Source organism: Bos indicus, chromosome 11 (assembly GCF_029378745.1).
Source record: "Bos indicus isolate NIAB-ARS_2022 breed Sahiwal x Tharparkar chromosome 11, NIAB-ARS_B.indTharparkar_mat_pri_1.0, whole genome shotgun sequence".
Taxonomy (NCBI): Eukaryota; Metazoa; Chordata; class Mammalia; order Artiodactyla; family Bovidae; genus Bos; species Bos indicus.
In genome coordinates, this window is record NC_091770.1 from 59,655,784 (window position 1) to 59,682,671 (window position 26,888).

Here is a 26,888-nt window from a genome sequence, read left to right on the forward strand (position 1 = left end):
TTTAAAACTTAAAAGAAGCATCAGGGACAAGTACAATGGAGGAAATATTTAATGCACACTGATTATGTTTCTTCATAAAATCAACCAAAGCAAGGGTTGAAATTCTTTGGATCTGCAAATCCTTCATCAACTTTGAAGTAACCTTCTCTTCTTGATGGAGCAGTACAGGCCAATAATTCTACAGAACATCAAGCGACCTGCCAAGATTAACTGCTCGTATATATCTACCATTTTGAGAAACTATAAACAAATAGCTACAGTCTCTAAAGATGACTTAAATGGCTTATGACAGTAAAAAAACAAATGCAGTATGAATTTAAACCAAGGGTTTCCTTTAATAGATATAAATTATCATTTTATTATAAATATGCAATTAATAAAAAGCTAAAATACTCAGGAGTCCAAGAACAGCTACTAGGAAGTATCTCTAGACAAAAAGACTCACTGAAATAATCACCCCAACTCTTTACAACGTCAGTTCTAATCTGTAAACATCTGCATGATTCTACACTGTTTATATAGATTGGAAGATTTCAGAGCTGGAAGAGATCTAACCTTAGGTCAGCATGCCCAGATATATGAAGTGACCTGGCGTATGATGACATAGTTAATTACTGATATGTTAAGAAACAGAATTCTATTTTCTTAAGAGTCTGCTGGCCAGTGTAAGTCACTCATAAAAAGTACAAATGTCTTCCAAACTCTACAGAACTAACATTACATCTTATATATACACACATACACACACACAGGATCCCATAAAAATGTTCTTCCATTAGGCTTTTACACAGGTTTATTTTCCAGGTAACTTACCTATACAGGCATTTCTAAGTTCTGGAGGGCTATAGGAATTAAGAAGAGTTAACAGTTTATGGGCAAATTCAATTCGCTCCTGCCACTGGATTAACGCTTGCTTCACGTCTGGAAACACAAAAGCATACGTAAATATGCCATCTGAAGTCAAACTTCTTCACAATTATTTTCTGTTGTAAACTACAGAATGCTAAGACTAAAACATTCAAATTTATTACATAAACATCTTTAGTGAAAGCTAAGTGATTATTTTTATAAGATAGCTACTATTGTTAAACTTGCTAGATTTCTTAAAACACATATTTTCGTGATTGTATGTCCCATTTTCTAGAAATTCACATACATTTCAAAGTTTATATGATTTTTACAGGGACACAAGAGGTAACTGTTTTATAGTTATTTCTCTTGAAAATAAATGATCTAATCTAAGCCATGGAAGTTTCCAGCTGGAGAACCTTCACAAATACTCATGTTGTTACTGTGCCTGGAAATATTTTCCAGTCTCCTAAATCTTTTTTTTTTTTTAATATTTTATTGGAGGATAATTGCTTTACAATATTGGGCTGGTTCCTGCCATACATCAACATGAATCAGCCACTAGCATGCTTGCCTATTTTTAAGGCACGAATAAAGAAAATAAACAAGAACATTCCAGCTTTACATCAGGAGGTCACAAACATTTTCCTAATGGTTAGCTAACATTAGCCTTGTAAAGACAAATTCTCTGAAGCATGTGGTTTAAAAAGTCTTATTTCACTCTTTAATTGTTAAACTAATAAAAATAAGTAGGATTAAGCAAACCTTTTCTCTGAAGATATGGGCGTGTAGACTTCAAAACTGAAAGGAATATTGACAGAAGTTCTACTAAGTCTCCAGTCACATGGCAAGCTGTGGCTTCATGATACATCATGTGCAGTGTGTTGAAAGACTACAAGTGATTAAAAAAAATAAAAACTTCATTCCACTTTTACTTTATGGAGCCACAAAATTATACCACTCATCCTCTATGACATGTTTTCAGACTCAGACTATGAGTGTGCCTATGTGCACAAAGCAAATGTATCTGCTTTCTACCTGCAAGTCAAAGACCCCCATTCAGCTCTTTTAAAGCACAGAACAGACCTCACTCTCAGAGTCTGATATTTTGTGTTTACATTTTACTTTGAACAAATAATTTATTTAATTAGACATTTACGGGGGAGGGGGTGGTGGTTTACTGTTTGCTCTAAGTACACATTTCTAAGACTGCAAGTTTCAAAGATTACAAAGCAGCAGTAACAACAGGAAGACTGGGGAGAACAGGCTACTGTTTTAACTAACTTTCCAGAGTTTCTATCAAAGACAACGGTGAAACTGCTGTCAGTCATAGTAGGTCTAAAATAGTAGCAGTAAAATGGTAGGTCTAAAAGAGGTAAAAGAACTCCAAAGGTAAAATTCCTTTAATCATATTGGCTTGTTAAATCTTTTGATTCCTTTAACTGTACTAGCTAATGAAACCCTTGGTTTCTATTTCATTGTACACCAATGCATCATCTTCCTAATCTTGTCAAATCAGTTCACCATGGCCTATAAACTACTCACAATTCACAGGTGAAAATTCATAACCTAGAATCTGTGACAGTACATAATCTGAACAATGTACTCATGTGACATTTAATGTGTTAGTTGTGAGGACAGAAATCATGACTATCTTGTTCACTGCTATATCCCCCGTGCCTAGCACAATGCCTGACAGAGTAGACATTCAAACAGCTGTTGAAGAATTAAGTTCTCATTACTCTTCTTCACAAACTTTTGTTTTAGCCAGACAGACTTTGCTTTTGTTGAATACAACCAATACTTTCTTACCTTTGTGTTGATTAAATCATTTACGTTAATCCTTTTCTATTTTGTCTCTGCAGGTTCACATTCTTCAAAGCAGAGTTTCATATACTGTATCCTTATTCTATAATACCATCAACTGAAAAAACTATCCTACCTTTTAATTTTCATAGTGCCCTTGGTATGTACTCTTTAACCTTATCTCCATTGTTAGACTAAAGGGTACGATGCACCTCCGTAGACTTAAAATCATCGTAAGAGTTGTGGATGTTCAGTAATTATGGGAAGAATGAACAGTTGATTTTTAACCACCTATAGCAGCCTCACTAGGTTCCTCTAATGAGGAACGCACATAAGCGCACTCTTGAGAAACTGTGTCAATTAAATCCTACAAATTTCATTCATTTCTAGTCCTACAAATGAAATGAATGTATGTAATTGTTATGGAAAAAGAAAACAGCATGCTTAGTACCATGATGTAGTTATTCTTAGAGTATAAAGTAGCATTTACTGATTTGCATATTTAAAATCCAGACACCTATAATAAACTCTAAATATACACAAAAAAAGTTTTGGTGAGAACATTAAATTGGAATAAATCTATAGTAAAACACAATAAAGCATTTACCTCAGTCATCAGGATTAACCCTCGATTAAATACAACAAGAAGTCTGTCTTCATCAGATTCTAATAGTATTCTGAAGGCACTAGAAAAATACATAAAGTCCAGTTTGAGAACTCTGAATCAGAACAGAACACTTACGTGGTTGGCGGGTGGGGTGGGGGTTGGGAGGTCGGAGAATAAGTAAACTGTCATTTTGGTTCTCTACTTTCTTACCTAGAAAAAAGACAGCTACATCTAGGTCTTAGTAATTTAATAAAAAGATAATATTTAAAAAGAAATCTTCAATGCAACCTGGGCGGGGGACCCCAAAACTTCTGTTGGCGCTGAAAATAATCTACATAATAATCATCCATAAGTAGGTTCATTACTCTTATTAACAGACTTTCACTATCAGTACTGGAAACTGCTATTATACAGTACAGTCGGAAATTCTATTTTAGTGAGATGTTTTTCTTTCCTTTTTAAAAACAGTTATCAGGAAAACTCCAAATTTTCTTTTGAAAATAAGCTTTTAAGTAGCAAATCTTTGGAAAACAATGTTTCCAAATTAATGCTAAAATTTTGAAAGTTTCTTCAAAGAGTCTTGGCAAGTGCAGTTAATTTGATCTTACGTACTAACAAAGATTCAAATTTTAAGGTTTTCTGAAGAAGATAACCTTATCTATTGTGGGTTGATTACCTTAAGATTCCACAGTGTTCAAGAGAGTACTGCCAAAAAAATGTGTGTCTAATAAAAGACATCAGTCCCAAGTCTCAGATGCAATACACAGAAAAGAAGTTAATCTAGACTTTATTTCTACAGTTAAAGGGAATTAAGTGTAATTTGTAGCAGTTCCTTTATAGCTATTCAGTAATTTCTGAGCTCTGAACAATTAACTGTAAAGATGATATTTTGTTATTTTGGCTAATTCCTATAGTTAAAAAAGATAGATCTGGGCTAAATAAAAGAAAAGTATCTTAACAGTGAAACTTATTCAGAGATGGAGTAAGCTATCTAGAGGCCTCTAGAATTGAACTGTCCAAGCGTAAGTTAGGATGAACTGCCAAGAGAGAAGGATTCAAGCTTTAGGTGGAAGATCATACATTAAGGTTCCTTCCAACCCTAATGATTCTGATAAAACACACAGAGACAATCCAAATCAAAATAAAAACTATTCAAAAGCAGCTAGCTAGCTCTCAAAATACAAAGTCTGCCTAAGTGTCAAAAGGTTTAAATGCTTTCCCAATAACCTTAAAGAACTGGTAAACTTTCTCTTATATAAACAATTTAAATTATTCCTCTTTAAGTGTCAAAATGATGTTCCCTTACTTGGAAAAACAAAACAAAACCATCAAAAAAATTTTTTTTACCTTATTAAAGTAGTCCAGCAGGACCGGCCATCTAAGCAACGTAAGTAACAACTTATGGTTGTTTTCTTAAACTGTTTAATATCTTCTAATTCTTCTTCTCTCATATCTGGCCTCTGAGCTATGAACAGTTGCATCAGGTTAAATAATTCTTCTACTGCCTGAAAAGGGTAAAAAGCATAGTGATGACCTTTTAGCCCTATACCATTTTATAGTATCTGTTTCTCATTTGTAAGTGTTGTGCTCATTTAGCTAGCTCTTAAAATTATACAAATTAACTTAAATTGCAGTGGCATTCATAAACAATTAAAAAATCAGCAATGGATTCTATTTTAAAATTTTAATATATTACTTACTAGAAGAAAATTACCTTAAAATAGAATTTCAAGATTAAAACCTATAAGTAAATACAGTTCAACTATAGTCCTAAAACTATTTAAATTACTAGTTTTGTAATGTCAAATATATGTTCCAGAGACGCAATGCCAATCTTTTGTCTCTTTTAAATGAGAAATTATTACCTTGTCACAAAGATTTCATACACCTCAATTACACCTGAATACCGTTTTTTAGAAACTCTTTGTGGCAATATTTAGAGTGATCTTTCCAGACTGACAGATGATCCAGTTCAAGCCACCTGATGATGAACCACTTTTGGTACTTATTATACTCACTTTATTATAGGCATTCTAACTTTCTTGACAAAAAATTAGATTATTCTTTCTGGGTAAGAAAAACAATTCACTATATTATGTCTAAAGGACAGTTAAGTTCCTTTATTCCTTCAACAGGAAAAAAGTACAGCACCCAATTCAAGGATACTAATATTTAAAATACCATTTACTACAGTCATGTGATTGAGCTTTTAAGTAAATCTTGAATGTCTTGAAAAAGTTCCTTCCTTCTACACTCCCATCACCTCCCATTTAGCAAAGTATTTCTCCTATTAGCAGTTTATGGTCTTTGGGTTGACAACCGCTTGAAAAAGGGTTCTGCACTCTGCTTCCAACCTCCTTCCCAGATTTATACCCTCTTGGTGTAAATTTGAGTTTACAACAAAGAGTAAGAAGCAATGATGGAAAGAAATATCCAAGAATGACAGCCTAACATGAAGAGAGGAAACTTTAATATAAAACCTATAGTCTGCAAAGAAAAACGAATCAGACTTAGATGGTATATATTTGTATTCTGACAGGCCCACCTCTTAACCATTTCATTCACTTGAATGTAGTGTGAACAAGTGAAAAGGATTCCCTGGTGGCTCAGATGATAACGAATCTGCCTGCAATGCAGACCTGGGTTTGATCCCTGGATCGGGAAGATCCCCTGGAGAAGGGAATGGCAATCCACTCTAGTATTCTTGCCTGGACAATTATCCATGAGGTTGCAAAGAGCCAGACACAACTGAGCAACCCAGCAAGCAAACATGAACAAAGAAACCAAAAAACAAAAAACCCTAGGGAACATTCTCAGCTAAGAAAATATTGTCTAGCTCACAGTTTAGCAAAGCATGTACATCTTGATAATAAATATCTAAATAGTGAATACTCACTTCCTTAAAACTATACCACAAAGCTGAATTTTCTGATTAGGTATATATGAAAAACTCATTAACAAAACCACAAATTAACATAGATAAGTTCCATTAGAGATAAAATTTCAGTAATCAAACTAAAAAAATTATCTACACACTTATCAGTTTTTCCCCCACTTATCAATTTTATAACATTTTACAAATATAGTCAAGAAAACAAATACACCTATAAGAACAGTTAATTAGACTATACTCCCATATTTTGTCACTACACCCCACAAGGGGAAAAACAGGCATTTCCAATTAATTTGAGAATACAGATACAAGAGTTATCATTTTACTCACTCCAGGGTATTGGCTGGCATGTGGTGTAAGATTCTTAAAGGCCCACTGAATGTTCTGGTGAGAAGCCAGTTGTCGTGTAAATGCAGGAGACTGCTCACAGCAGAGCCTCAGAATGCCATAGTAGGCAGGCAGCATCCCACGGTTAAAAAGCACCACATCCTGATCATCATGGTCAGCAAGGATGTAATTGAAGGCAATGTTCTTGGTTACCACTGGGTTCTGAACAATAAGGCGGATATTCTCTGGACAGTCAGCACACACATTGTACCAAAACGAAAGCAAAGCCTGTTTATTGTGATTTGTAGCTATTGCTGGCTCAGAAAGTTTAGGCTGGAAAAGGTTCCACAAATCCATGAAATATGTGGAAAACATCAGCTTCTCGGTTTTGGAAATTAAACAGTAAGTCATAAAGCTAAAATAGGGCACTAGCTTTGTAGTGCCATGAACAGCAGCATCAACATAAAGTTTGGCTCTTGAGAGCAAACCAAGGAGCACGTTGTAGACCTGATGTAGGACTACTGTTGTGTCTGGACTGAGTGGAAGGTCACGGGTTGGGATGTGCAAAGACCTTGTTGACCGGAACATCTGGCGGAATGAATTGCTTGGTATAAGGGACACCAGAAGATAAGCTGCAGCTATAAAATGTAAAACAAAACTGTCAGATGTTTATAAGATATGAAATAGACTGAAGAGCAGTCATTAAACACAAAGCCACTCTTCCCTGTAAAAATCAAAATGAATAAAAATTAAAGAGACATGAACATCTCTTTTAATATCTTTCTGCTCTACCACTCGTACCAGAGAAAGATCCCAAGGAATGACAAAAACAGACGCCTTCCATTCTGTCACTATTATTTTTAAGTGGTGACAACAATTGCAGTAACTACTAGAAAGTTTTAAACCTCTTCTGTTCAGCTTTCCCAAGATACAGAATTTTCCCATTTGTTTTTATCATTTTATTTCTTCTCAGGGAGTAACATGGTTTAACAGGAAGAACACAGCATTTGGGGCCAGAAGACCTACGCTGTCTGACAGGGTCAAATATTTAATTTAAGGCCTTAGTTTTCTTCCTCCTTATCAATTATTACAAAATATTATTATTTTGTAGATAATGGTAAACTTACATTATAAAAATAGAATGAGATTTATCTAAAAGAATTTTGTAGTATAAATTATATATACATATGCCAATTAGAGAACACCAACTTTGGAAAATCTTTAGAAGTCTTCTAGGCTAACCCTGCGTGCAAAGAAAGAATCCCTACCTTCAACATATATCTGAAAAATGTTGTTAAGCCTATGGTATAATTCTGAGAGGATGACTCATTAGTTGAGTCCATCTGTAAAAGGAGTTAGTATGAGCTAGGTACTTTACAAATATTATCTCATTTAATCTGCACAGTCATTCTCGACGTAAGTGATGATACATTGGAAAATTTGAATCTTGGAGAAGCAAAGATCAAGATCACACAGATAAAAAGAGGGGGACCCAGATTTTGACCTTGAGAAATGATGATGATGATGACAATGATAATGGTAACAAAAACAAGAACTGCTAAAATTTATCAAATTCTTAAATTTAACAACACAGCTTTATGTACTTGGTATTACTTTTATTATCTCCACTTTTACTCAGACTTAAAATATTAAGACAACCCCATTTTACACAGTTATGGCAGAAATGGAATTCAAACACTGATTGTCAGACTCATGAGTTAATCTTGTTACCAACATTCAATACAGAGCCTTCTCAAGGCATCTAATGGCTTAGCACAGCCCTTTGCAATACACCTACTAATTCTGTCTCCCACTATTCTACCTATAATTTGATAACTTCATTTGTACTGCCAAAGCAAATGATGTTAGGGTTTCTAAATTAACTGTAAACTCTTTTACAGATTTACTTCAAATTAGACTTTACTTTTGCGCAACACTCCATTTTCTATATATTTATCAACTAACTATACACTGCTCTGGTTAGTCTGTTTCAGTTAGGCTCAATTTGGTACGTGTTTCAAATATAAAAACTTGGCATGTAGGTGTCATCTTGAATAATTTTGTATAAAACTGCAATTGAGAAAAAAATTTTTGATTAAAGAAATTATTCAGTTTAAGTTAAATACTTTTAACCCCATATTTTATTGTGAAAAAAATCCCAAATACCCTGAAAGGTTGAAAACACTCTACCAAATAATGGCCCATGGACCCACCACATAAAGTCTATAATTAACATTTTGTTTTGCTTTATCAGATACTTAACCATCTACTTAGTTCTATAAAAGTTCCGTGCTTTTAAATAAAAAGGTAAGTTCTGCTAGGGAGAAGAACACAACTTTTAAATTATATCTATCTTTGAGAACAAACATGAAGGTCAATGTGAAAGAAAAGACCATCTTTCTAAAAACTGCCTTGCTAGAATATAATTTAAGAATTCCCAGTTCTAGAGAACTTAGAATAAAACTTCCATTTCTACAAGGTAACTCAACTATTCTAGGCCATCTATCATGTCACCATTTTTCTTTTCTCTAAACATTTTAAACAGTTATTCTTTACAATTTTGTAGGATTTAAAAGTATTTCTCTGTAGCTTTTCTTCTACACGTTACCCTAATTCTTACTGAGTTATATTACTCTATTTAAATATTTGGCTCCTATGTTCAAACATTCAAAAGCATGCTTTCATATTTCTACAGTCTTCATTATTTTAATTTTTAAATGATGCATAACTATTTCCTATCTAAACATCTAGTTTTAATTTTTCACAATTATAACTAATGCTATTGGACATTCATATATTGGATGACTTACTTATACTAGAATCCCTGAAATGGTATTACGGAGTTGAAAAAGGGAAAAAAAAAAATTTTAAGGATCTTGGTACATACTGCTAAACTGCATTTTATAAGGATAATATTAACTTACAAAGTCACTGCAATGTATGAGATGCTTTCTTCAGCACCATTATGTATGTTAGGTGTACCAGCTAGCTAAAAAGCTTTCCTTCCCTTTTTTTTTGGGGGGGGGTGGGGGCGGAAGGAGGAAAGGTGGTTCAACATAGGTTTTTAATTGTCTTATGGTCCGGAGTCAGGACATAAACACCAACCAGCATATGTGTCCGCTCTTACAAATATCCCATTACTGTGGTGTTGCCTAAACTGATAAGAAGAAAAGCCTACGAGCAGAGCACCACTGCCAATCCATGTGTACCCATGACTGACACATGTTCTCCCACTTCTACTGTGACATTATTACTACAGTACACTTGTAGTGTACCAACACTGACACATTACTTTTAACTCAGTTCCACACTTTAGATTTTAATAGTTTTGTCGTAATGTTCTTCTGCTTCTAGGATCTCATTTAGGATACACCAGATTCAGATGTCATGTCTCTTTAACCTCCTCTTGACTGTGACACTTTGTCGGACTTTCTTTTGAAGACCATAGTAGTTTTGAGTAGTGGTCCAGTATTTTTGTAGAATGTCCCTCAAATGAGTTTATGTGATGTAGAGTAGACTAAGGTTATAGGATTTGGGGAGGAAGACCACATAATGAAGTGCCCCCTTGTATCACATTATACCAAGGGCACATGCTATCAGTATGACTTATTAGTGACACTTTTAACATTAATTACCTGCCAGAGTTAATGTTTGTCAAGTTTTTTCACTTTAAAAGTTATTTTCTCTATCCGTAATACTCTGTTCTTTGAAAGCAAGACATTAAAGCTGATACTCAAAGGGTATGAAATTACACTCCACCTTTGGAGGGGAAAGATATACAAAAATGATTTGGAATTCTTGTGTATGGGGGATGCGCCTCCTCATTTATTTGTTTATTCAATCATTCATTTGTATTAGCATGGACTCATGGACATTTATACTTTGGATTATGATTCAGTGCTATGTTAACTGTTTTTCGACCCAATGTGTTCCAGGTTTGGAGACTGGGAGATCATCAGGTTGGTTCTATGTCCCTTCAACATATCCTTATCATTGTTTCTGGAGCATTTCATTACTTTCTGGTTCTACAAGATGCTCCAGGCTCATCTTGTTTATTCCCTGCCCCAGTCCTATAATCAGCCATTTCTCCCAGGAACTGTGATTCATTTTACTAGAAATGTTATTCAAAAACATGGATCTGGGTATTCGATGTGCTTGCTGCTTTCAGAGTGTCACTCATTGTTTGCGCTCTCAATAGAAAACTAGGAAATACAATTTTAATGACTAAATTGAATGATTAAAGAATTTTTAAGAATGAACCACTTTGATTTTTATTTAATACTATCAAAAGAAAACACTGTGTGTATTTATGAGCAGTTTCCTATTCTGTGAAATATCTATTTTTGCTATTTGTCCATCTGTCTTCCAAGATCTTTGCTTATTCCCTTCTGGCCTGGATACAATAAAGATAGTCATCATTTAACTCCCATAACTTTAGAGAATATTTTCTCTCAGCCTGTACTGTTTTTATTGCTACTTTTACCCTTAGCCTTCTCAAGTTATTTTTAAGACAAGATCTCTTCACTAATGCTGATCATGCTTTTGTGACTCTACCAAAAAAGGAAACAAAAATGATGGTGGTGGTGATGTCACCCAAGAAAGACAGTTTCCTATACTTAAAAAAAAAAAAAAAAATTACAGATATTTGTAAAATACTGTCATAGGTTTTCAAATACTAATAAAACTTTGGCCTTTAAAACAGTATTTCAAAAATAAACAAGAGTATCTCTAAGAGTCTTTTTGCATTATATACAATGAGCATACTATAATCACCTTAAAAACAAAACTTGGAACAACAAACGGTTTGTTAAATTCTGAATATTTGACTTACAAGTCCTGACTCTAGGATAATTGTGAGCCAAAAGAAACCGCTCAACCCAGTTTTCCATATTCTGTAGAACCCAGCTGTGTGCCAGTTTGTTTCGGGGTGTCTGCACTGCCAACCAATCCAGACACTGAGAAGGATTGTATTCAATCACCTACAAGTAAAATGACAAGAACAGAATGTAAGTCTAAGTGCGTGAGCAGTTACTCTTTCAAACTGACTTTTGGTATATACATTAGACACTTGAAAGCTAAAACAGTTTCCTGAAAACTAGAACCTGAAAGAAGTTTCACACCCATGTTTTTTTCTCCCATTTTTAAAGCAATTTATTTTTATTAACAGGAATATGTTCAAAAAGTTTTTCTCAATAGTTTACAAAATCAAATTATATTAACCAAGGATTCTAGCAAAGGACCAATAAGAGAAACCCAATGACTTTTAGGTCTTAAGTTTACAAACTTATTTAAAACTGTTTTCAGGGCTTTCTTGGTGGTACAGTGGACGGGAATCCGCCTGATAGTGCAGATGACACAGGTTCAATCCCTGGTCCAGGAAGATCACACATGCCACAGAGCAATTAAGCCTTTGCAGCACAACTACTGACACTTTGTGCTCTAGAGCCTGGGAGCTGCAACTGCTGAGCTCACGTGCTGCAACTACCGAAGTCCAGATGCTCTAGAGTCTATGCTCAGCAACAAGAGAAGCCACCGCAGTGAGAAGCCCTCACATCACAACTAGAGAGTAGCCCCTGCTTGCCACAACTAGAGAAAAGCCTGTGCAGCAACAAGAACCCAGCATAGATAAAAACAAATAAGCAAAATTAAAAATTTTTAAAGTATACATTAAAGTGCTTTAATTCCTTGAAGTTTCCATCTTTACTTTTCTTATTGTTTGACCAATCTGCTACTATAATTGAGAATGAAAACTAGCTCAGTATACTGCTGGAAAGATTTTCTTCATGGAAATCTAGAGGTTGGAAAATTATGGATTGCAGGACAAATTCTGTGGTTTGCTTGTTTTTGAGTTTGTATTGGAACATAGCCATGCCCACTCATTTATATTTTGTCTATGGCTGATTTTATGGTAAAACACCAGTTGAGTGGTTGACAGAGACCATATGGCCCACAAAACCTAAAATATTTACTATCTGGCCTATCAAGAGAAAAAGTCCACCAAGCCCCTAGACCAGCGAGAGGGCATTTCCAACACTCAGTAAGAAATTCTGTAACCTCGGCAGTAATTCTAGAAGAAAGGTAGTGTTTGGTGCTTTCTCTGTATTTTCTATCAACTACTGAAAGCAGCTAGTTTTTATTTCTAGGGCTTCTACCACTTCATGGAATCTTTGAGAGCAGGGGAATGGGAATGAGAACCTCATATGGACTAAAGGTTGTTTATGATTCTACAAGAAAGTCTTTAAACATCTGAGACACTAACTAGCCAGAAACTCTTCTTCCTTTAGATCTTCTGACTAAAAGCCATCTTTTCTTCTCTTGACCTGTGACTTACTAAAACCATTTTGAGTTACCCAAGCAAGAAGAAACTAGTACTTAAAATGGCAGCGATTGTATTAGAAAAATAAATACTAGAACATCTACAAGACTTACCTCCCATATCCTCTGCAGAATGTAAGATGCAAAGGGAGGCATTCCTGGAGGTCCACCAGCAAACTCCATTAGCATAGTCAACAATTTAAAGAAAGGATTGGCTGCCTATAAGACACATACATGATTGCGTATTTAGATCTGGTGAATCACTTACTTTTGCTAGAAAACAAATATAACTCTTCTACAGATCACATTTAAATCTGCTGTATTACGTTAGAGAGATTAGTACTCATACATATGAACCTGAACTATCATAAATCAGCAGGATGAGCTCAGGATACAGTGTCAATTGTGCAGCAGCCACATGTAACAGAAAATATAGTTTTCTGGATGTCAATTTAGGGGGAAAAAAAACTCTAGTTAATGAGACAGCCATGTTTATAGAAAAGTTTAGATTAAAAGTTTCCTGTAGCAACTTTTGCTCGCTGAGGTAGAATTCATATTAATATTTGAAATGTATTCTCAAAATAGCTATAACATTTTCATTTTTAAAAAGATACATATTTATCCACCTAAGCAGAATTTTAGTTAGTTCACTTTCTTCCAAGGTACAATATGACATATGCTTCAAACCAAACAACTTTAAAGCTTAGTACCTAGGTGACACACTGATATGTTCAAATTATATGTTAATTTAACTGGGAAAATGACATTTGTGATAAGACATGAAGAGGTAATTCAATTTATTCAAGTTTTAAAATAGGTTACTATATTATGGGGGAAGCCTTGACAAACTTTTCCTCAAGAACAGTTAGAAAGGTTCATCTGAAAGCATGGTCAGTGCTCACAGTAATTTGAAAAACATGAATTAACAAATGTCTACATACCTCAGGAGTCAATTTTGCTATTGATGTGAAAAGCATAGATACAATCTAAAACAAAAAAAAAGTGGGGGGAGGAGAATTTCAGAATATTCTTCCAAAAATTACCAAAAAACTTTTGACTGTTTCTCAGTACTTACATGTTCTGCAAGTCGATTATTGTATCGACAAAGGCTGAAAATCAGATTACAAGTTTGTCTTATATTGATGCCATCACGAATATGTTGAAACAAGAAGGGAAATCCCTGTCAAAAGCAAAAGTTGTTCATTTAAGAATTGTTTTGTTATTTTTGGGATTATCAAGTGGTCTAAATATTAAGAAGGTATACCTTTCCTCCTGTTAATGCCGCCATGTCAGTCTGTGACAGTGTCAAATGCCTGAAAGAAAACATTAGTGGAAATAAGTTCTTCTTTCCTCTATACTAATTTAGAGCCATTTGAGTCATGATACATAACAACATTGTTGATTCAGTTACAAGTATACCAAGACACCATCATAAAATGATTTTTGAACTTTCTGCTAGACTTGTTCATTAGACACCTTTTGGACAATTTTTTAAAATTCCAAGATTTATATATAGAAGTCCAAATCTACTTTATTTCCGTTTAATTAACTCAATATGTTCATGCACTAAGATGGATTTAATTTAGAGAGCTTTTCTGACACGAGGACCTTTAAAACAAAGCAAACTTTGAAGAAATAAAGAATTTCACTTTCAAGTTTAAAATTACTGCATATTTCTTCAACTTAGTAAATAAAATTTCAAACACATGCAAAAATAGTGTAAGCATCCCAACAGTCAAATTACCAACTCATGGTCAGTGTTGTTTCATTTGTACCTAGTACTTAATCAATTTGAACTATTCTGAAACAACTCAGATATTGTATCACTGAGCCCATAAATCAATATATATCTCAAACATAAACTTCAGAAATGTAACACTACCATTATTCACACCTAAATTAAAATTCCTTATTATCATACAAGATCCAGTCAATGTACAATTTCCTCAAGTTTCTTAAAAAAAAAAAAAGTTATAATCTGTTTGAATCAGGATCCAAATAAAGTCCTCTGTTGCCATTGGTTGAAATGTCTTTTAAATCTCTTTTAGACAACTGGTTTCCCCTCCGATTTTGTTTTTATCTTGCAATTTAATCTGCTGAAGAGTAGGTGGTTTGTCGTGTAGAATTTCCCACATTTCCATCTTGCTGATTATATCCTCACTGTGTTGTTTTAACATATTCCTCTGTCCCCATATTTCCTGTAAACTGGTAGTTAAACCCAGAAACTTGATCACATCTAGTTTTGACTTTTTAATTAAGAATACCTTGTAAGCGGTGGTATGAACTTTCATCACAAGGCACAATGAAAAGTTGTCCCTCTTTTTCTAATGTTTTCAGCCCACAATGATCGATTTCTAGATCCATTATTTCATTTGGGATACAAAATACTAGTATCCCAATTCCGGCACTACTTGCTCATTTATTAGCTCAAATACCTCTATGACGACGAGCATGTCTCATTTACAATCTGGTTGCCATGAAGTATAATTCTTGCAGGTAAGATAAACACTTGATACTGTTCCTTTATTAATATGCTTTCAAAATTATCATTTGGTTTCTTAATATACTCCGAAGGTTGCCAATGATTTTTAAAATTTTGTTTTTAGGTATCATTATGAACTCATGGATGTAAACATCCATGACATGTTTTAGTCCACTTTGCAGTTACTTCTTGTTATTATTGATGTTCAAGTTGTCCAGTCTGTGACCAAAGATACCTCAAGTTGACTCTTGAGACGTTTTAACATGACCCCAGCAGTCTTTGATAGCCTCCCTGCTTTTCAAAATGACAAAATGTTCAAGGCTTCCCATTCATTTCTTGCCCAAAACCTGGAACTGGCCATTTTCCTAAGGGACCTTCATTTTTTTCAGTGGTAAATAATATCTAGATGCCAGTGGCACTCATTGATTTGGGGTTGGACAGAGTTTCTAGACATTTTCAGAAAATGGGAGATACATAATACATTTTTTGTTTGCTTAAGACAAAATATACCATGAACTTTACTGATACTGCCAAATTCAAATTTAGTGTTGAAGAAGTCAAATAAACATTCTACAATTTTATATTGATATTTCTCCTCTTTTCTTTTTCTGAAAATCTTGGTTTCTAATGATGTTAACAATTATCTATTTACTTTATTCGATAACATAGTTTCAGAACAATAATTCTAGTTATATTAATACTAACAATATAATTAGCAAAACACTTTTAAGATAATTTTACAATTTTTCTTTGTCTTTCAGGTACATACCACTAAAAATTACAGTTAAATCAATGTGTTCTAAAGTCACTTTAATTAATTCTTCTCCAATGTTTATGTCACCAACTCAATATACAGTTAGTTTCATTTATTTCAGTCTGCTTTTGATTTTTAGGGACTGCATTTTATTAAGTTTGTAATCATATAAAACATTCACATGATTCCAAAAATAAATCTAAAAAACAAAACAATGTACTACATTCAAAGAAGTCAAACTTCCATTCCTGTCCCCTCCAGTCTGTTTTCTCCTCCCCACAACCACTGGAAACTTGTTTTTAAAGTGTATTTTTAAAAACTTAGTCTTCAATTAAAAAAAAAAAAAAAAAAACCCTCAATTCTTGTCATTTGCAGTACTTATGTTCTATACGGAGATGCAAACACTGAATTAGTGAACACCAAATCACTGCTTATAGGGAAAACACACAGTTTGTTCCTGTGAACCTCAGGGTCATAACATTTTCATTGATAAATCAATATGTTACCTTGTGTCATATGTGTGCTTCTGTTTCAAGACACCTGATTTAATGTTGACCATTAGCACATTCTTGAACTTTGGAACAAACTAGATAGCACTTGGCACTATGTTTGGGACCATTTTTAAACAGCCAAATGACCAAATAAAGAGCATAAATGTGAAAAATGTGGCACATACTGCAAAAAAGTTTGTTTACAATATGAGAACTGAAACAAGAAGGCATAGTGTCACGACATCTGACCTCAGCTGGGGAAGTGTGTTGTCACATCAACTCCAAATTTTTGGTACATTCTGTAATCCACAAATGAATATAAAAGCTTCACAAGTATTGATTTGAGGATTACAAATAAATTTTAGTTAAGTAGGCAAATTTGCAAATTGGAGATCCATGTATAATGAGGCTTGGTTGTGCATGCACACACGCACAAACAAATGCACACGCGCACACAGAAACGAACGTGCACGCATGCGCGTGCGCACACACACACACACACTGTCACTCATTTTGTCTCTCTCAGCCTCCCCTGTCTTAAAAAGTATCATACTGTAGGGGATTTTTTGGCAGTCCAATGGTTAGGACTCGGGGATCCTGCAAGCCAAACCATGCGGCCCCAAAAAAAAAAAAAAAAGAAAATAGTATTCTATAGATACTTTTGTCCACCTTCATTTTTTTCACCTTAGTAATATCTATCCTGAAGATCTCTTCATGGTAATATACAGATTCCATATTCTTCTTTTTTCTGCAATGGAGTACTCTTATAGAGGGAATGCTGTTTCTTCAACTAGTCCCATCTTTGTGGACATTTTCAGTCTTTTGCTGTTTATAAACATTGCTTCAATAAATATACATCTTTCTGTATTTTGGGAACAGAATCCCAGAAGTGGGGTTGCTAGGTTAAAAGATGAATGCACATATAATTTTGCTAGATATTTTACTGTATATTTCTTCAATGTATATTTCTAACATGACTCAGAGGCAAAGTAAAAGTTTGGTACAAAGGACTGAAATACTTATGCTACAAGAGTTGATGAATCATGTTATTATTTAAAAAGAATTAAGTAACAAAGCCACTGAATTAAGAATGATAAAACAATTATGTAAAAAGAATAAAACCAAACATGCTTTAAGCATTTTGAATGTTGAAACATTTCACCTTTCTGAGCGAGACTGTTCAACCAAAAGAGCAACTAAAGCTATCATTTTTTCAAGGGCAGCTGGCCTGTATTTCTCTTCTGCCAGAGAGAGTATATCTTCCTCCTCCTCCTCCTCTTCTCCTTCTTCCTCTGACAACACTTCAACTTGAGGCTAGAACATAAACACAATTCATTTTTAATATATTCGTTTTTTAACATTAGGTTGACAGCAAATAGCTTGATTATTTTATACAACAATGCAGGGTAGACAGTGGCAGGAACATGCATCATGAAAAATAACATTCAAAGGCCTAACTCTAACTTTAAAAATCTAAATGACACTCAGGACAATTTTAGATTTAACAGGCAGAGCTGTAAAGAACAATAATTCCCAATACTGTGAGTATTTACCTTACCTAAAGAGATAAATTCTTTAATAATAACTTTTTCTTATAGGTAAGTTCTTTGAAAGATAAATCAGGATCAAAGTTCATATGAATTGGAAAAAAAAAGTAATAAAAATGTCAGTCACACAAATAAAGGAATCTATATTTGCAATTTTCAGAAAATCCAAACAGTAGGTATGTCAAAGAGATATTCATCAGAAGTTTGAAATGCAATACTGAACAAGTAACCACCTAGGCTGGAATTAGATAATAACAGTATATATCTGGAGAACCATGACCGCATAGTGGCTAATAGTTTTGTTCAAGAGTCTAATCAAGGATCAAATGCTAACTCACTGTTATCTAAAATAAGTTAACTTCTTTATGCCTCAAGTTGCCCATCTATAAAATGGAGATAACAATAGTACTTACCTCTTAGGGTCGCAACAAGAATTTAATAAGATAGAACATACAGAGCATTCAGTCCAATATGGTCATTACAAACAATATACAATTGATAAAATACTTTCAATATTATAAACAGACTAGCTACCTGAATTTTTGGAAGACATACAAATTTAATACAGCAAAGGGCTTTAAAAATACGGTCAGAAAAAACGTTCACCAAAACACAATATGCTGACAGGAAACTAAAGCAGGTGGTGGTCATTTTGCTACATTTATTGGTTTTGATCCTGGGCCATACCAGTGAAATGTATTACTTGATTGTTTCTTCTCTCACTAGATCCATTAAAAATATCAACCAAACAGACTCCTAAAATCATTTAATATCAGGGCTGCTGCTCCTGCTAAGTCGCTTCAGTCGTGTCCGACTCTGTGTGACCCCATAAATGGCAGCCCACTAGGCTCCTCTCTCCCAGGGATTTTCCAGGCAAGAATGAATACTGGAGTGGGTTGCCATTTCCTTCTCCAATGCATGAAAGTGAAAAGTGAAAGTGAAGTCGCTCAGTCGTGTCCGACTCTTAGTGACCCCACAGACTGCAGCCTACCAGGCTTCTCCATCCATAGCATTTTCCAGGCAAGAATACTGGAGTGGGCTGCCATTGCCTTCTCCTAATATCAGGGCTAGACAGGACTTAAAAGGAAATCTATTATCTTTCCATGGTGCAACTTGAAACCATGGTCTCTAAATATCCCTGATATGAGGCAGAACTGTACTTACATTTTCAGGCCCTTTGGTTCCCATGTAAAAATGTACCATTGTAGATATGGCTTGCAATGAAAGCAAAAACTGGCTCTAAAAACAAAAATATTGATTTAAAAATATAAACACAATTATGTTTTAAATACCAAAAATAAGTATATAATACCAAAAATAAACAAGATACAGTCTCACCTCTTCTTCACCCATTTTGGCAAATTCATAAAGGAAAGCAAAATATTCTGTAAGATGTTTACTGTGAGGCTTTACACCGTGTTCCATAATTAATAACAGAGTTCTCACAAATCGAGTGACACACGAACGACCACCTATATCTTCTACTGAAGCATCCATATCATCAGACCTGAAAACATAATTTTATGTATCTTAGAGAAACTATGAAGTCTGGGGATAGATATTCTGGGAGGAGAAATATTAAAATCTGAATTTATCATCTTTATAATTATGAATACCACCAATGATAGCAATACAAACAGTTGGATTCTAGTTCTCTCTCACTGAAATCAAAACAAAAAGACAAGTCAAAGTTCCCTGTAGAGGATTTCGAAAATGCAATTAAACAAAAATAAAACAAAAATTTTCCTCCTTGATTTATATTATTATAGACTTTTTAAAACAGGAGAACCTAAATATTTCAGTGTGGATATTTAAAAATACTTTGTAAGCAGGTAATCAAAAAGCTTAAAATGTTCAGTTCAAAAGGTATACTTCTTACCCATCTTCCATCCCTGGTTGTAGATAGAGATGAGCGTGCACAGGTCTAAGTCTCTGAATTACATGGATACACAAACGCTGAAACATCTAAAAGTGAAAAGATATGACAACGTAAGAGACAAGTCATGTCAGGTAACAAAGATACTGAAAAATGAACATGATCAAAAATTCTGTTGCTCATTTATATTTTTCTCACAGATTATCTTTTGACATTCTAAAGCTTTCCTGGAGTCTCCACTACAGACTGAGGACAAAAGGTAGAGTTAGCTTGAAAAGCAATATTCAGTTTTATAATGGAAAAAGCAACAATAAACTATAGGTATTGGTAGTAGAGATTGCTAACTACAAAGTTTCATGAAACCTTCTTCACTAGTGGAGATACAGAAGAAACCTGGCATCCATTTCTTTCATAAAAGTGGAGTGGGGAAGGGTATCTGCTTATCAGAACCTCAATGACCAAGAGAAAACAATTTAAGTTTATCAAAAAAAATATGAATTACAAATGTCTGAGGTGAGACTTCCTTGGTGGTCCAGTAGTAAGAATAAACCTTCCAATGCAGGGGACACAGGTTCGATCCCTTGTTGGGGAACTAAGACTCCATATGCTGCCGGGATACTGAGCCGGCACGCCACAACTAGAGAAGCCCCGTGTGCCGCAACAAACAGCCAGTGCAGCTAAAAAAAAGTCTAAGAATTCGCTAAATAAGATATACAAATAGCCAATAAGCATATGAAAAGATGTTCAATATCATTATTTCCAAAGGAAATACAAACCAAACCATGATATACTACTTCACACCCATTAGGATGGCTAAAATCAAGATGATAACAAATGCTGAAGAAGATGTAGCAAAACTGGAACCTTCATAGATTGCTGCTGGGAATGTAAACAGGTGCAGACATCATGATAAAAAATCTGACAATTTCTAAAAATGTCAAACATAGTGACCATACAACCCAGCAATTCACTTCTATGTATATATCCAAAAAAACTGAAAACATATGTCCACACAAATATCTATACACGAATGTTCACAGCAGTGTTATTCAAACTAGCAAAGAAGTGGAAACATCACAAATGTTCATCAACTGCTGAACAGAGAAACAAAATCTCATATATGGAATATTATTATGCAGTAAGAAGAAATAAATTACGGATATAAGCCACAACATGCCAGTCACAAAAAAACACATACTGTGTGATTTTCTTCAAGTGAAATGGTGAAAATAGGCAAATCCATAGAGATAGAAAGTAGATGAATGGTGGCCAGGGGCTGAAGAGAAGGAACAGGATAAAATGGAAGTGACTGCTCATATGTATGGGATTTCTTTTCAGGGTATTATAAAATTACAGACAGATAATAGTTGCATGTTTGGGAACAGGACTAAAAACCACTAAATTTTACACATCAAAAAGTTTTATAAGAATTATATATCAAGAATAACTTAAAGTAGCATCTTTCAGATTAAATTTTTGGTTTTGTATCATAAGTGGATATATGTGTTTTTTCTTTCTTGTTAATTTTTCCATTGGTTTAAGAAAAATAAATTGATTCATGTGATAGTTCAGAATCTGTCACAGAAATAAGTTATATACTATTCATTTAACTTCAAGGCTATTACCGTACCCTACCATGGTTAGAGCATCTAAGGAACTGAAAAAGTATCAGTACAATTCACATATCACACATCGATCCTGTGATCTCCAGAGTACAATACGCATAACTGAGAAAACAGGCAGTTATAGCTATCTTCCCATAACCAGGAAATGTGAATTATTTTAATCACTTGAATGGAATGATAGCTGATTTGCCAAGAGGCTGGTGAAAATAAAAGCAAAGTGACTTTTGTGGTAAGAGGTCAATCTTTTCAATGCTTTCATTGAATTAAATGAATTAAATGGGTTAAAGTATATTCATGGGCAAATTCAGAGTAATCAACTTGAAAACTACTACTTTTTCAAAGAAGATTTTTCTTACCTGTCTCACAATTTGATTAGGGCACTTAATTAGTATCTGCATTGGCCACCAATCATCATCAGCCATGCGGTCCAAAAACCACTGTAAGAAAATCATGTGATTTTTAATATTCAACCAATAATTGGGGATAAACATTACACAAGGATTTTAATTTTAACTGAAATTTGAATTATTTTAAGTTCTCACCAAAACAGATTCTTCGATAGAAAGTCTAAACTCTAAAATGCCTAAAGTCATAATCAAAGTCTTCTCAATACAGAATTCCATGGATGCCATTTATATTAGTGTACAACCCACATGATAACAACTGGCAGTGCTTAACAAAGTGGAATGTTATTTTTCTCTTAGACTTCTTAAATGTCACCCTGTAGAATCTTTTGCTCCTAGTAAATAAGATAGGATCTGAGTATGATTCACTTTTCCTGTTTAAAACCAATTTATGTCTCTTGATAACAAAAAACATTTTACACTTACTTAGCTTAGACAATTTCCCATTAATTTCAAGATATCTCTTAATCACATATTTAACTCCTTTACTGAACTGTACTGCTCATTAATGCATACATATAATTGCTGACAACTGTAGAGAATTTTAACTCCTTGAGTTCCAGAAGAAAATCCTTAGTGAAAAAACTAAAGTGACAACTTTATTTAAAAACAACAAAAACAAAACAAATTTATGACCTAATATAGCTTCTCCATCTACCAGTTTCTTAAAAATCATGAAGAAGAAGGGGAATAGAGGAGTATGTCAAAGAACACACAAAAGATGCTGTCGGTCAAAACCAGCATGTGGAAAATCCTGCAGAACAAATGACAAAGTGGTACGGAGGGGGGGACAAAGGTAACTACAGCTGCTCTTTGGTATGGAGTCCCAGCATATACAAAAATCTGCAAATACTCAAGTCCCATAGCTGACCCTCTGTATCTGAGATTCCTCTGCATTCTCAGACTTAACCAACCACAGATTGTACAGTACTATACATATCTACTGAAAAAAATCTACGTATGAGAGGACAAACAGTTCAAACCCCTGTTGTCCACAGGTCAACTATATTAATAGGTGAAAAAAGATTTATAAGACAAAAGCAAAATGTGGAAAGGATCTTGTTTGAATCCTAATTCAAACAAACCAACTGAAAAAAACTCAAACTCTCTCTAAAAACCTATATGAAAAAAATCTTCAACTAATCTCATTGTACACTATGCTGCTGTCTCCCATTTCTGGACATTTATAAGACTTGCATTCCTAGTAAGATACATACCACTTTGCAAGACCATAAAAATGATAAACAATAGTAAGATGACAATATGGCTAAGTGATTATTACCAGTGTTCATATTATCCTAAGGGATATGTTACTCTTATAAGGCAATTCTGGAAAAGATAAAATAGGACATAAATTGATCTACTGGGATAGATTTTCCTATTTTCCTCAGGGGGTAAGGGATCTACTATTTTCCTCAGGGGGTAAGGGAGATATGTATTTTTTAGTATTTTCTAGTAACATGCAAAAGTAGTTAAGAAATATCTGGTACAGTCTTAAATCTTCTATACTTTTTCCTTCTGATACATGACAGGGAGAACACAAGAACTTTTAAATAACTTAAAAATCAATTATTTATTCAGTGTAATGAAGCTGATACACAATTATAAATTTCTCTTGGCTATCAAGTAATTTTAGGAATAACTGACACTGGGCTCTCTATGATTTATAATAGATAAAATAATTTTGCTGTAGCATCTTAAGAATAAAAGAAAACAAGAAACTGAATCTTAAGCTATGCATTGTTTTGTTGAATTATTCACCTCACCTCACAAGCTGCTTGACTATTATTAAATTGCTTGGTCAACAGTTCAATCCACTGAAGCATTGTGGGCTAAAAAAGAAAAAGAAGTCACTGGAGGTTTTAAGAGCTATCTGATAAATGACATAAATAGCACAAAAGTTTAAAAAATAAAATATGCACCTTTTCTTTTGAATGAATAAAGGTCTCTAGGACAAACGAAGTGCTTAACTGCAAGAAAAGACAAAGTTAAGCAAAAAAGATTTAATTATTTTAAAGTCATCAATTTTGAAGAAATTTTCTAAGGTTATACATATATTACCTTTGCTGTCATTAAAGACACAGCTTTAGGATCTGGTAATGTACTGGGAATACAACTACACAACTGCCACATAAACCTAGAATTTGAAAATAATAGGTTAAAATTCTCACGAAGTAAGATTTTTTAAAAATGTGTAACAAAAGATCTCTTATTAAAATCTACCAAACTTACCCAAAATATGTATGTTCAAAAATGTTTTTGTCTTGAAGAAACTGCATGTTATCATGCCAAATCCACTGAAGAAAAAAATGTTAACATGAGGTATCAGAAAGCATGTTTCATGACATTTTACCAATATTTTTATTAGACAGACTAAGACTTGCTCTAGAACCAAAACAAAACAAATACATGCATTTAAAATTTATGTTGACTTTTTCTAGGTAAATGGAATATGGAAGTAGTCACTAAACCTGATCCAATTTTTCATTACTTATCTGGCTAACTCAAGCCCCACACTGTTTTTATTCTAAATTTATGAAAAATTTTAAAGTATGAACTCTGAAATTCCACCTGTCTGAAGAGAAAACATATAATAAACAAAACACAGGAAAATGATGGTAGGCTGGTATTTTTATAAAGGTTTATGTTTAAAAATTGGAAAAAAGTTATTCAGGTTCACCAATCTAATGAGAGGTAATTTCTTTGTTTATAATAATCATGAAAAATTATTTCTGACATCTGTCCTATAGAATTGCTTTGCTGACTTTATTTTTTGTGTCCTTTCCCTCTCTGAATACCCTAAATATGTTCTAAGTCATTGACAGTCGGTTCCATAAAATTATTTTTATCTGGAATAAATTTATGTTTTGATTATTATTAAGTTTTACTTATTTTTGGCTGTGCTGGGGTCTTCATCGCTGCATATGGGCTTTCTCTAATTGCAGACAGTGGGACTATTCTTCCTTGGGATACACAGGCTTCTCATTGTGGTAGATTCTCTCGTTGTAGAGCACAGGCTCTAGGGCAAGGGCTCAGTAGTTATGGTGCCCGATTTAACTGCTCTGTGGCATGTGGGATCTTCCTGGACCAGATCAAATCCGTGTCCCTTGCACTGGCAGGCGGGTTCTTAACCACTCTACCACCACAGGGAGGTCCCCTATGTTCTGATTATAGGTATTACTGTCTTCATCCCTCTGAAGATTTGAAACCACCTCTACCTGCCTTCCCTATCCATGACTCTAGTCCAGAATCAGGTCTTAAAATCACTAATTAGGGCTCCTGCTCCATATTATCAATATTTGAAAAAATCACAGACCTGATTTGGCCTGCTTCAGAGTTCTTGTTCCTCTAGGATTTCCAACCACAGCAGCTTTCTTATAGCCCCGGGGAGAGACTGACAGCATTTACCTATCCCAATTCAGTGCCTTTTCACAGCAATAGAGCCCCATTCCAAGCTTCCTGCTTTTAGCCACAAGCTCAGCTCCTGTGTCATAATTTTTGTCACCCTTTACTCCACCAGAACTTAACTCTCAACCACTACTGCTTTGGTCTTAGAGCCTGGTAGACCCTGGAGAAGGCAATGGCACCCCACTCCAGTACTCTTGCCTGGAAAATCCCATGGATGGAGGAGCCTAGTAGGCTGCAGTCCGTGGGGTCACTAAGAGTTGGACACGACTGAGCGACTTCACTTTCACTTTTCACTTTCATGTATTGGAGAAGGAAATGGCAACCCACTCCAGTGTTCTTGCCTGGAGAATCCCAGGGACGGGGGAGCCTGGTGGGCTGCCGTCTATGGGGTTGCATAGAGTCGGACACGACTGAAGTGACTTAGCAGCAGCAGACCCTGGTTTCTACCAGGCTCAATGTTTTTCATTCTATTCCATTTTTGCCTGGAAAATTCCATGGCCAGAGGAGCCTGGCAGGCTATAGTCCATTGCGTCGCAGAGTCGGACACAACTGAGCAACTGGGCACAACAATTTCTGTCCTACAGAAATATTCATTTTGTTTTCTGATGGCCCTTTTTACATACAATATACGTGGAGCCAACTGAGTATGTCTAAGAATTAGATTACTGCACTACACTGATGAAAACATTCCTAGGTATTTTATATGTATCTGTCCAACTTCACCTTGGGCCACTCCTTCACCACAGCCACAGCCACAAAGATTATCATTCAGCTTCTAAAACATGCCAATAGGCTCTATCCTTCTTCAAGAGATTTATACATAATGTTCTGTTTGCCTGGAGAACTTACCACATGATTAATTTCTTACTGACTTTCAAGTCTCAGTTTCAGGTTAACTTAAAACATATCCAGATTACCTGCCCCCCTCCAGCAATCCTGATCAACTCCCTACCATTTCTGAGTACTCTGCTTGTTCTATCCATAACAGTCACTACAATTTATCATGTTTGTTTACTTAATATATTTTATGGTTTTAAAATTTTCTATTTTCCCTTTGAGAAAGTCTGCTCCCATCTATATTTCAACTGAAGAAATCTAAAGGACCAGATTCTAGTTTATGTCTAAAATCTATGTTTATGTTAAATAATACAATAAAAATATTATATTTTATTTAATTTTTAGTAAAATATATATGCAGCCAAACATTTTAAATTAATAAGCTACAACAATGATAGGAGAAAATGTTTGGTTTAGGTCTGCAATCAGAAATAACGCTGAGGCATCCCTGGTGGTTCAGTGGTAAAGAATTCACCTGCCAATGCAGGAGACAGGGGTTCAATCCTGGATGTAGGAAGATCCAACATGTTGCAGAGCAACTAAGCTCATGTGCCACAACCACTGAGCCTGTGCTCTAGACCCTGGGAGCCACAATTACTGAGCCCATATGCCACAACTACTGAAAGCCTGACTGCCCTAGAGCCTGTGCTCCAAAACAGAAGCCATC

General features: G+C 34.6%; 1 protein-coding gene across 7 annotated transcripts in view; it reads right to left on the reverse strand.

The window, feature by feature from the left end:
• Positions 1 to 26,888, reverse strand: part of USP34 (ubiquitin specific peptidase 34) — a 240,420-nt gene that overhangs the window by 15,274 nt on the left and 198,258 nt on the right. For 5 of the 7 annotated variants that reach the window (XR_011569295.1, XM_070798851.1, XM_070798854.1 and 2 more), the window contains 20 exons: positions 24,209 to 24,273; positions 24,038 to 24,113; positions 23,899 to 23,946; positions 23,743 to 23,808; positions 21,929 to 22,009; positions 21,146 to 21,223; positions 19,951 to 20,036; positions 19,410 to 19,578; positions 19,236 to 19,310; positions 17,687 to 17,838; positions 14,062 to 14,110; positions 13,873 to 13,977; positions 13,739 to 13,783; positions 12,912 to 13,016; positions 11,314 to 11,461; positions 6,486 to 7,120; positions 4,610 to 4,767; positions 3,263 to 3,341; positions 1,615 to 1,741; positions 814 to 921 (listed from right to left, as the gene is read on the reverse strand). Coding sequence is in view for 6 of the 7 variants with exons in the window: in XM_070798851.1 (XP_070654952.1) it covers positions 814 to 921; positions 1,615 to 1,741; positions 3,263 to 3,341; positions 4,610 to 4,767; positions 6,486 to 7,120; positions 11,314 to 11,461; positions 12,912 to 13,016; positions 13,739 to 13,783; positions 13,873 to 13,977; positions 14,062 to 14,110; positions 17,687 to 17,838; positions 19,236 to 19,310; positions 19,410 to 19,578; positions 19,951 to 20,036; positions 21,146 to 21,223; positions 21,929 to 22,009; positions 23,743 to 23,808; positions 23,899 to 23,946; positions 24,038 to 24,113; positions 24,209 to 24,273 (2,455 nt within the window). In the remaining variant the exon portion in view is untranslated. The remainder of the gene's footprint in view (positions 1 to 813; positions 922 to 1,614; positions 1,742 to 3,262; positions 3,342 to 4,609; positions 4,768 to 6,485; positions 7,121 to 11,313; positions 11,462 to 12,911; positions 13,017 to 13,738; positions 13,784 to 13,872; positions 13,978 to 14,061; positions 14,111 to 17,686; positions 17,839 to 19,235; positions 19,311 to 19,409; positions 19,579 to 19,950; positions 20,037 to 21,145; positions 21,224 to 21,928; positions 22,010 to 23,742; positions 23,809 to 23,898; positions 23,947 to 24,037; positions 24,114 to 24,208; positions 24,274 to 26,888) is intronic. The other 2 variants (XM_019970352.2, XM_070798852.1) reach the window with 1 other exon arrangement.